This window comes from Girardinichthys multiradiatus, chromosome 10 (assembly GCF_021462225.1).
Source record: "Girardinichthys multiradiatus isolate DD_20200921_A chromosome 10, DD_fGirMul_XY1, whole genome shotgun sequence".
NCBI classification, from domain to species: domain Eukaryota; kingdom Metazoa; phylum Chordata; class Actinopteri; order Cyprinodontiformes; family Goodeidae; genus Girardinichthys; species Girardinichthys multiradiatus.
The window spans coordinates 4,728,215-4,739,639 of NC_061803.1; the positions used below are offsets into that span (position 1 = coordinate 4,728,215).

The following is an 11,425-nucleotide window of genomic DNA, read 5'->3' on the forward strand; positions in this document are numbered from 1 at the left end:
AGCCCACGGCTTTGAGAAAACAAAAAAACACTAATGGCAGTTCTCCTTAACCCTTTTAGCTGTTTGACTTGCTGAAGCTATTTGCCAGACACAGGATAATTAAATGATACTTCCAGACCTATACAATCAAGAAATCTGACAACATGACGTAAGCTAAATGATTTCTAAAAGCAACACTTCATGCCTCGATCTAAGGAAGTGTAAAAGTGATGAGAAAACAAAGTCACTGACATCTATCAGCCTGGAAAAGGTTGCAAGGCATTTTAAGGCTTTGGGGTTCCAGAGAACCACAGTGAGGAGATTCATTATCCACATGGAGAAAACATGGAACCGGAGTGGCTGACCTACCAAAATTCCTCCAAGAGCACACCAATGACTCATCCTGGAGGTCAACAGAGAATCCAAAACAACATCTAAAGCACCAAAGCCATCACTTGGCTCCCTTAATGTCAAAGTTTATGTTTGAAAAATAAGGAGAGACTGGGTATCCGAAAGGGCATCCATTGGGGTGGGTTCTGAGAACAAAACACTGCAAAAAAAAAAGCAGAACACAAACCCAAAAAACAATTCTTGATGCTTAGGAAAATTTTCTGTGGAAAGATGAGACAAAAGTGGAACTTTTTGGAAGGTGTGCATCCCATCACATCGGGCAATAAACTAGCAAAGCTGTTCAGACAAAGATTATCATAACAACAGTCAAACACGGTGGTGGTGAGTGATGCTGTGGGGCTGCTTTGAACTTTCATGACCATGAATTCTGCTCTCTCCTGGGTGTATGTCCAGCCATCAGTTCTCAACCTGAAGCTTCAGCACTGTTAGGTTTTATAGCAGGACAATGATTTGAAGCACACCATCACGACAACCTCTAAATTACTCAACTAAAACAGCAAAATTAAGGTTTTGGAGAGTCCTAGTCAAAGTACAGACCTAAATTTATTTGAGATACTGTGGCATGACCTTAAACAGGCCATTCATTCTTGAAAAACCCTCAGGAAGGACTGAATTAAAACAATTCTGCAAAGTAAACCAGTGATGTAAGGTGTTGCTGCCAGGGGTAGTGAGAGGGAGGTGTTTGGGATTAGGTGCTGGGTTGGTTGGTTTGTTTGACGTTTTCCTTCACAAATGAAATCATATTCATGTTATCTTTTGTGTAAAACTAAAATTTGTTTCGCTGAACTGAAACATTTAACATTCACAATAAAGCAAAAACAGAAGACATCTTTAAGGGGGCAACTAACTTTTCATCGCTCTGTATTTGAAATAAGATTCTTAACTTCTGTTTTAGTCACTTCTCGTCATGCAGTGACAGAAACAGAAGTAGAAGTAAAGGAAATGTGTTTTAGGCTGCGGTTAGAGAATAACCTGTTGCTGATAAAGCCTGTGCAATCATTGCCTTGAGCCACTTCTCTAATTCCTAACTTTTACAAGCTTCTTTTCAAGTTGAAAAATTTAGCCTAAACATATAATAAAACAAGTGCGCTTCTCTGAAACACTGCAACAACAGAGCACTTTAATTCATGCACTGGTCCTGTGGGTGTTTCCTCACCATGACTGCCCAGGTTTAACGTTATTTTAAAACTGCATTTCTCACTGCAGCTCAGCAACTCATCACAGACATTTTAGTGGTCTGACCTGTCAAAGACGCGCTGTTTACATCCGCAAACTCCGCAGCGCATCGGCTAGACGCGCCGCTGGGCTGGGATCAGACTCTTCCTGATCATAAGGTCGGACAAACACCAGGAGAGAGAAGAGATCCGTGCAGAGCCAGGAGCGTCTGGACGCAGCTTTCTGATGAAGCTTCTGGTCACCACACTGAGGAGGATTTAAACTGATGCGCTGTTCTGGTTCGCTCATTTAAATGGTAAAGTGTTAAACAAGGAAGGAGGGCAAAGATGGACCCGGACCCCGACAATCCCTTTGCCCGGGTGGAGAGGACCCTGGTGTCAGTCTGGGTGAGCAGCTGAATCATTTTAAGCTTTACTTTTTACAGAACTTTAACTTTAAAGTTTAGAGTTGCGACATGAGCATAAACGTTTCAGCATTCTCTTCCTGTTATCTATTTGTCATACTCAGTGACACACATTCATCCTACATGCATGGCCCCCCTGTTTTCTACTCCTCCCCTCCTCTCCTCGTCTGTGCGATTATATTTGGTCATTACCTTACATCCTCGCACACTTTCCCCATTTTTTCTTTTATTTCAAAATTAATGATTTGTTCTGTGCCTTTAAGTTTCTCCACACACTTGCTCTGTTCAAACTTTAAGGGGATACAAAACTGGGGTAAAGGTGCAGCCTATAGTTGTAAAGTATGATGGGAGAAAAAACATGGAAGCACGTTTCTGCCACTGTGATAAAAATGCTTCTCCTAAAGGTCTTTCAGCCTTTTTCTTTGGCTTTTGGCAGCTTTTTTCTGAACATTTTTCTAAGATTGCTTCCTTGTTTCTTAAGCCAATAAACTCTGACCTATGGAGGATTCAGGGATAAAATGGCAGATAAGCTCAAGGCATGAACCAGTGTCACGTCTATTCATAAACATCAACATTTTCAGTCCATTCCTTGTTTCGTCACACTTGGGATCGATTAGGATCCCAAACGATTGGGATCGCAGCTTAAGCAATGTCCAAATATTCATCAGTTTAAATCAAGATATAAAGAAATAGTTTCTGGCAATACATGGTTCATAATACATGGTTATTGACAGTCTGACTGTAATGTATATTTGTATAATGTGGTTATAATAACCAGAATATGTTGATTCTTTTTTAATGTATATTATTATTGATGTGCGATGCTATGTTGATATGACAGTGAAGATTTAGTTACTAAGCTGTAACTGGCAGCAATCATATAATTTTTTTAACGAATGGAAATGTGGAGTGGGAGTAAATGGTGTGAACTTGTTTAGCGCCTTACCAGTCAGACCACTCAAAGTGCTTTACACTAGAGCCACATTCACCCAGACGCACTCACTAACGCTCACACATCCATACACCGATACACGGATTGGTAGGCAACTAGAGGTTAAGTGCCTTGCCCAGGGGCAGATCGACATATGGCACGAGGAAGCTGAAATTGAACCCACAACCTTCTGATTGCAAGACGACTACTCTTCCTACTGAGTCACCCCTTTCCAATTCATCATTAGTATAGTTAGGAATTTTTGTTTTATTTTGTAGTACACTATACTTGTTTTTTTGCATCTGTTTCTTACTGGTTTGGAAAAAATCTTGAAATAAACATTTAAAGCCGTGTCCATTGCTTTCCCCGGTGCCCCACTTGGTGGCGCCACTGAACACATAATTGAGGTGACCATTCTTCACTCGATAATCCACTGTAAACCTACTACTCTCCACTGTAAGATTTAAACTGCTAGTTCTTTATAGATCACCTTATTGCTAAAATACTTTTTTATACAAATTAAACCGAGTTATCTTTAGTATTATTTAGATTAGTTTTTTTTAATTCAGATTTTCAGATTTAACTTGGAAAGGATTGATATGTGACTCTGACAGTATGCTAACTGAATAAAAATGATCATGCTTTCATGGTATTTATGATAAGAATTCTTACACAAAAATGCATTACAAATAATCTAATTGCTTTTGTTTTAAACGGAGAAGCAGCTATTGTTATCCCTGCATCTTAAACAGAAGCTACATCTGGCCTGGCTCTGTGTTTAGCTGTGGCACCCTCCTGGAGGGGGACATTGGCCAAGCTGCTGCTACCAACAACTTAATGCTCACCTTCAACAGATGGTCCACTTGGCCCTGTCTTTCAGTGTTTAACCCTAGACATAGCTACTGGCTGAGCTTCTACTGTGACTAACTATATGTGCTCTCTTTCATATTCTAGACTTGAAAACTGGCGCAGAGGTAATTTGCTTAGCTGTCTTTCTCTCCTAGATGAAGCCTATAAAGCAGCTATAACCATTAATGTTTCACTTTTCTTTCCTATAGAAGTACTATTGGATAAGCTGATTGCTGCAAAGTCAATGCAAGTGACTGTCCACTGTCTCTACATGCTCATCCAGGAGGAGTGAATGCTGCAAGTCACTGACTGGATGCAATCTGCTAGGTTTCCTCAGATAGAAAACTTTTTGACCAATTTGAATAATAAATGAATCTGACTGAACTGTTTGATAGTTAGCATTAATCAGAATATATGTACCTGACTTGAAATCTGTATGATTCGATTGAACTGACTTTGCAAAGTGTGTTGTGAATCGGCGCTATATAAATAAAACTGAATTTAATTGAATTTAATTAAATAATCAATCTTATTCATTATTGCAACTATGCAGTTTTCTATGACATTTATTGTTGTTTATTATTGTTGAGCATTTAACCTTTTTGCTTTTCTGCTCTTTATAGAGTAGCTGTGTGAATATAACAAGCTGATATGAGTTGGTTAACCAGCCTGGTTGTCTGCCCAGGTACCCAGCCTGCAGTCTGCTGCTTAACAGACATGCCTCTTGTAGCTTGCTAACTGTAGTTTAAAATAGCCTTATTTTAATAAGTCTTTCTGCACCTTAACTGCTTGTGTTTTTATCAACTGGAAATATTTCCAAATAGACATTTTCTTTATTGTGATGAAAAAGTGTGGTAGCCTATCTTCAGACTGCTGGTGGCAGTGAACAGCAATATGTTGGGGGTAGAGGGGGAGCCCTGCACTACTCTATGCTCCATGCAGCCAAAGAAAACTAGTCAGTCCGGTATTTTCTCTGCCTTATTAAAAGAACCTCTAACCATAGGCACAAAATGGGAGTTTTTAGAGTTGTTTTTTAACCAAAACCTTTTCAAATCTTGAAGCGCATTGAAACTGGTAACAGTCGATGCCTTGATTCACCAAAAGATGCAATAAGGTGGCTCACTCCTGTAGTTAAAATGCCTAAAGATCCAATTTAAACCTGATTCTTTAAGTGGTTTATTGTGGACTTTACAGTGGTTCATCCTCTGGGTTTAGGAGTCTTACTATGCCTAATTGATTCGTAGGTCAGAGTAAAGTGGCCTAACAGACAACACATTAAGATACTGGCCTGAAAATCTGCACAAAAAAAATCTGCCATGGTCCAAAGAAAAGCTTAGAAAGATCTTTAGAAAGTCTGGAGAAATATACCTCAAGACAACTTCAAAGAAAGAAAGAAAGGAATCTGCCTTGTTTGGGAGCAAATTTTGAAAGAATGAGGATTGACTTTCGCACAGTACTGTAAATATTGTGTTTTGCAATCCCATCATGACAGTATGCATATATTTTTACAACACATCCTTAATCTCACGTGAGTAAGATGAGTTTTTCCCAGAGTTATTAAATCAGTAATCAGAGAAGGCCTCTTCAGGTATTGTTGGAGGTATTGTGGTTCTAAAACAGGAAAGGGCCTTTAATAATCTGCCTGTAAAGCTGCAGGAACAGTATTGTGTAAACATCCTTGTGCACTGTAATACTAAAATTACACAAGTGGAACCAAGTGCCCTTTTATCTCTGTTTAACTATGACAGCTCATGATTTAACTTCATCAAATCATGCACAACAGACTCATTCAGACAAATAACACTCTCCCCATCTCTTCCCCAGTGTTACATAACTGAAGCTGTGAGCAGATTCCTGAGGCCACAACCAGTTGAAACAGCCAACAATGACCCAAACTCCTTACATGAATCCAGAGTCGACAGCGAGCCTCCTGACTGTGGCCAAACGGGAATCGATATTTGTGGAGAAGAAGCTAGCGAGGAACTGTCTCTTCCGACTGTTTCTCTTCTTAGCTCGTCCTCACCGGTTGTTGCCTGGGAGCGTTGCACCGCAGATTTTGATGTGAAGCCTAGAGAAGACCGTGAGAGCAAAGAGGACATGACAGAGGAACAGTTCGGTCTTGCAGGAAATGACCATGCAGGGCAGCTGGTCACAGAAGATGCAAAGCCAGCTCAAGACAGGCAAGAGAAAACTGAGATCAAAAAGCGTGACACATATGAGGAAGGTGAGATGCCTGAAAACGACTCACAACGTACAACTGGCGGATCAGGACATATGCAGTTAAAGGAGCGAGCGATTGATGAAATGGATTCAAGTGTTAAAGAAGAGGGGTATGTGAGCACATGGAGACTAGATGATCATCAAAAAGTGGAAAAAACCTCAACGCCAACTCAGGAAGATAATGGAGAGGAAAACAAAGAAGGCTTGGAGGAAGAGAGCAAGATAAAAGAGTGCATCCCAAAAGAGGAGGAGGAAAGTGATACAGAGACGAAAGAACAAAGAAACATGAAAGCAGTGATGCTGGGAGATGCAAACATCTGTGAAGATGCCTCACAGCTGAGCTCTGCGAATGAAAACTCAGAGGAAAGAACACAGCAAGTAGAAACTCAGCCCCTTGTGTGCAAAGAGCTGTCAGGTGTGGCCGAGGATGAGAGGGTCCAGGTTGCTGTCATTGAGGAGGAAGAACCTAGAGGGTCTGCGACACATGAAAAGCCAGAGCAGGAAAAGAGCAGCAGAGTAGTCAAAGATGCCACCCAAGAGGAAGATGTTTTAACCCAAAGTGTTATAAGCAGCGAGGAGCATCATGGCACAGGAGAGGAACAGTTTGGCTTAACAGGAAGCGACCTTGCAGAGCACCTAATCACTGAAGACATGACAGAACATCAACTTGGACTTGAGAAAACTGAAATTCAAAGGTTGCACACCTGTGTAGGAAGAGAAGGGGTTGAAAATGTAGAAGACCAAGGTAATGCTGGATCAAAAAATTCAGAAAATGAGGCAATATGTGAAGAGATGGAGAAAAGAGGTGGAGAAGCTGGTGCTGGGGAAGAGCCTGTGAGCATAGTGAGCATAGATGATTTTCCAAAAGTTGATGTAGCCAATGAAGACTTGGATGAAGACAGCAATGAAATCCAGGAAGACACTGGAGAAGAAAATGAAGAAGACTCTGAGGAAGAAAGTAAGATAAAACAGTTCACCATTAGTGAAGTGGTGGACATTATCGGGAAGACAGGAGAGCAAAGTGAAGGTGAAGCTGTTGCATTGATGCTGGACGATGCAAACATCTGTGAAGATGCATCACAGTTGAGCCCTGACAATGAAAACTCTTCAAATGAGGAAACAAAAGATGTAGAAACTCAGCTCCCTGTCTCCAAAGAGTTGTTAGAAGATGAGCTAACTAATGAGAACGTCCAGATGAAGGTCGTTGAAGAAGATCTAAATACACCTTCAAACTATCAGACAATGGAAGAAGAGTCAGAACAGGACCAGAGCAGGACAATTGAAGATGTTTGGCAAGAGGAAAATGTTTCAACTGAAAGTGTCACAAACAACGACAAGGATGTGCAAAAAACAGAGCCAGATACAACCGAGTTTACATTTAAAGAAGAGAATGTGCAAACTGCCACAGAAAAAGAGGTGAGCATGGAAGAAATGTCAGCAGATGATGATTATGAGGTGGCAGAGGAGGAGAGACTTTTCAATGAAGTCACAGACAAAGAGAGCTGCATGAAAAGAGTTTGTTCGACCGCTCCAGTTACTGTAAAAGCTGAAGGCGAGTCTGCACAGGAAATAAACAGAGACTTTAACAATATTCCACTGGGGTTAATCGAAGGCCAGACTGCCCTGTCTCACGAGCTCAGCACTGAAGTGTACAAGGTAATTCCAGAGACAGTTCCTGAGCACAACAATGAACTTGAGTCAGATGAAAATACCTTACAAAGGTTCTTAGAGGAGGGAAATTCAGAGGAAATTCAGACCATTCACTTACCAGAAGAGGTGGAGGGCTTTAAAAGCAGCGGCACTGGAGGAGGTGAATATTTCCTGACAGGACAAGGCAGCGCAGAGGAAAACAAGGACGAGTTGGATTTGGTTGTGGAGCAACAGACTGGAGCACTGCAATTTGTAGAAGATCCAGAGAAGCCAAAAAGTGACAACATAAATCTGGAGTTAGAAAATTTTTCTGAGGTAGAAGAGGTTGAATTACTTGATACCTCAATGAAGACGGAGATTAAAAAACCGGACGACGAATTTGAGACATACTCAGCAGATGAAACTGAGCTGCAGGATGGGGATGAAACAGTTGAATTCAAAATGACCAGGCTGTCTGAAGAAGCTGCCGAAGATGGCTGTGAAAGACGAGAAGTTCCTGCAGCTGATGAGGGCGTTGATTTTGCAGATGAATCCCTCAAGGGTGAAGAAGAAAGGATCATAGAGATGAGCCTTGGTCCAGAACTTGTAGAAATGTTTAGTTTACAGGATGATTGTGGAAACTTAAAACACTCAGAAGATATCAAACCTGAATTATTTGATGAAAGTGCTGCTGAACTTCTAGAGATGGGGTTTGACACTGAAGAACAAGGGTGCACTCATGAAGGGGAACTGGACCATGAAATTCTGGATTTAAATGAGATTACACCTCTCCAGCTAGTGGGAACGGCAGCTGATCTGACAGGACAATCTGAATTATCTCAACATCTTGAGACAAACAATCAGGCTCCACTCAGAGCACCTCAGATGACTGAGGCAGAGATAACAGCGGACACAGAAACAGCTGATGAATCAAATATGACCACACTTGAAGGTCTTTCTGTGATCTCAGTGGAGGAAACAAAACATGAGCCCCAACCAGCAGAGAGATACTCAGAAGATCCAGCAGGAGAACATCAGGATGTGATTGATGAAGAAATCCTTGATTTGTGGATAGAGACAGCTATGTCAAAGGACACTGATAGGATTAGAGAAGAAGACCTATCTGAGCCATTGCTGCAAAAGGACCAACCAAATGAAGAATCAGGCAAGACATCATCAGAGAAGAAGAAAGAGGAACTAATGGAGGCAAATTCAGAAGAACCTGCATCAGCAAGTGAGACAGAAACTTCCTTAACAACCCTGGAGTATTTGGACCAACCTTTCAGTGAGACTCCGCTACTTAAATCAGCAGACCCTGGATTACTCGCTGAAATAAATGGCATACTTAGTGCTGGATCGAATTCAGAAGATATCTGTGAATTTTCAACACCTAACTCTAAATCTGCATTGTTTGAGGAAACAGTTGAAACTGTTCAGTCTTACCTGAGAGAGGATGGAGCATCCAGTGAAATTAGGTCCTGCCCTGATTCAGTGGCTTCATCACCAGAATCAAGACAAACAGGTGGAACATCTCAAGAAGAGCCAGATGAAGAAAAACCAGAAGAAGAAGCTGAGACAGACACATTGTGTGAAAAAGCAGATGTTACGTCACTGACAACAGAAGCTCATGATGAGCTTCTCAAAGCAGCAGTGTCCGACTTCTCAGATCAGATCCAACCTTCTGAATCAGGACAACACAAGGAGGACTTAGAGGCTTTTTCAGAGGAGGGAAGTGAATCACCTTCTGGAGGAGAACCTCAGACTGAATGTGAGAAGCAGAAATTCTCCCTGATTGCACCAGAGCAAAGATCCTCAGAAGAACTCACCAAATCATTTCCAGCCCCAAGCAGGACTGAGTTGGAAGAAGATCAGAGTGAGGTATTGTTTCAGATCAAACCAAAAACATCACAGTTTTCTGAAGTGTAGATGAAGTACAGAGTAAAATGATTTTGTTCTTGCAGGTCGATGGCCCCATGTTTGATTTTGCAATGCAAAGGTCTCGCATTGCTGTGAAGAACCCTCGTGCTAGACCACCCGCAGACCCCCGCTCCTTAATTAATAAGCCGTCTGTGGATCCAACTCCTCCATCACATGTGCCTGGAAAAGTTCCTTTAGGTGTGCCTTTAGGCGGCTTGGGGATGGGGATCAAACTCCCTGGTAGGTCTGTTTCTCTGCAGCACATCAGTACCCTTTTTCAGTCATTTTTGAATCATTTAAATATATTTATATATATATATATATGTGTATATAAATGTTTGGATTCAGGGCTTGGAGCTGGTTTTCCTGTGTTAAAGAAGACACAACGACCCATAAAAGATGAAGATAACCCGGAAACACAATCACAGGTATTGGATTAATCCATACATTACTATTTATCTTTATGTTGGTTAAGTTAAATCCAGTTTTACACTAAATCAAAAGGAGGCTCAGGAGAAAAAGGAAGAGGATGGGAAAAGTGAGGCTGGCAAAAAGGATGAAGCACCACAGAGACCTAAATGGATGCCCCCGGGACAACCAGGGTAAAACAAAAGCGACAAAATTTTCCAACAAAATCCAACACTTGTTTTCAGCAACCTTAAAACATCAGGAACGTTTCATATTCTATTCTTTCTTGTCTCCACAGATTTGGAAATCCACTTATGTCTGAACTCAGGACCAAGCTGAAGAAAACTCCCAAAGAGTGAAAAAATATGAATGCTTTCTGTGAATCCCTTAATATAATTATTGCTCTGTTTTTGTCTTTTGTCAAACTAAAAGCAGTGATGAGATTTTTATCCTATCAATTTTTCTGGTATTTAGCTTTTATAATAAAGCATAACTGAACAAGGAGGTGTAGTTTCTTTCATGCAAACTGTCATTTTCTGCTCTTCGCTACTTTTGTTGTTTAGACTGTCCTAGTTTTTTAGACTCTCACGAGTCTAAAAAACTGAATTAGGAATGGGAGAGTGAATTTTTGCACCTATAAAAAAAACATTAAATGCAAGTTCACAGGTCACAGAATCTGACACACCTTGTTATTCTGTGGAAGTGCTGACTCTGCTGATGGAATACGCATCTTTATTAAGAGAGGGTTAGCCATTGGTAGATAATGGAACAATTCGACAAGTGTCCGCCATGTCGGGAGAAGATTTGAGTTGGGAATCAATACAAATAACTTTGAAAAACATTGTTTTTCAAATAAAAGAAATAATAAAATATAATTTCTTTCAATGAATTAAGAATATAAATTCATTATAGTACAAATGGTGATCACAGAGGAAGCAAATTAACAAAATATGCAGATCAAAATAAGAAAAAGCACTTGAAGTTGCCTTAATTTACTTCTGAAAAACATACTGAACCACTTCATATAATTTAGTTTTAGTAACATATATTAATGTATTTACAAGAGGCAAATGTAACGCCCCTAAATTTTGGTCTTAAGGTTAGTACTCTGGTTGTTGTAAGTATAAGATTTGCAATAATAATTGTTATTATTATTATCTGTACTAGTAGCAATAATATTAGTAACAGTAAGGGGTGGCTCAGGCTTGTATGGAACAAGGCATAACAAAGAAAGATAGTTATTTTTATTAATCTCTGAAGCAAAATTGTTCAAGGAAATTAAAAGCTGTATCTAATAATTTAAATTATTGTATGGGTTACTTGTGTTAATATTTTGAGGATGTATGATCATTGCTGAAGGTCTTGACACTGCTTACTACTTAGGGGGTTAGGGTTCAAGGCTTAGCAAGTGTACTTAATTATGTTTTAACCAAACATGCCACTCACAATATGGCGGCAGCGTTGACGTAAAATAGGGGTGCTTGTTCTGTATCTGCTCTTTT

General features: G+C 40.3%; 1 protein-coding gene across 1 annotated transcript; it reads left to right on the plus strand.

Moving 5' to 3' along the window:
- The first annotated feature begins 608 nt into the window (after positions 1-608).
- On the plus strand, positions 609-10,424 carry si:ch211-136m16.8. The gene is made up of 6 exons (XM_047376255.1): positions 609-1,952; positions 5,574-9,476; positions 9,560-9,755; positions 9,864-9,943; positions 10,020-10,117; positions 10,222-10,424. The coding sequence occupies exons 1-6, from the start codon at positions 1,893-1,895 to the stop codon at positions 10,280-10,282; spliced, it is 4,398 nt and encodes a 1,465-aa protein (XP_047232211.1). The 5' UTR covers positions 609-1,892; the 3' UTR covers positions 10,283-10,424.
- Positions 10,425-11,425: the final 1,001 nt, after the last annotated feature.

Bases quoted from the DNA above. Each gene is read 5' to 3' on its own strand.
- si:ch211-136m16.8 (XM_047376255.1), top strand. From the start codon at position 1,893: ATGGACCCGGACCCCGACAATCCCTTTGCCCGGGTGGAGAGGACCCTG. The intron at 9,477-9,559 runs GTATTGTTTCAG...TTGTTCTTGCAG, and splicing joins TGGAAGAAGATCAGAGTGAG to GTCGATGGCCCCATGTTTGA. The intron at 9,756-9,863 runs GTAGGTCTGTTT...GTTTGGATTCAG, and splicing joins GATGGGGATCAAACTCCCTG to GGCTTGGAGCTGGTTTTCCT.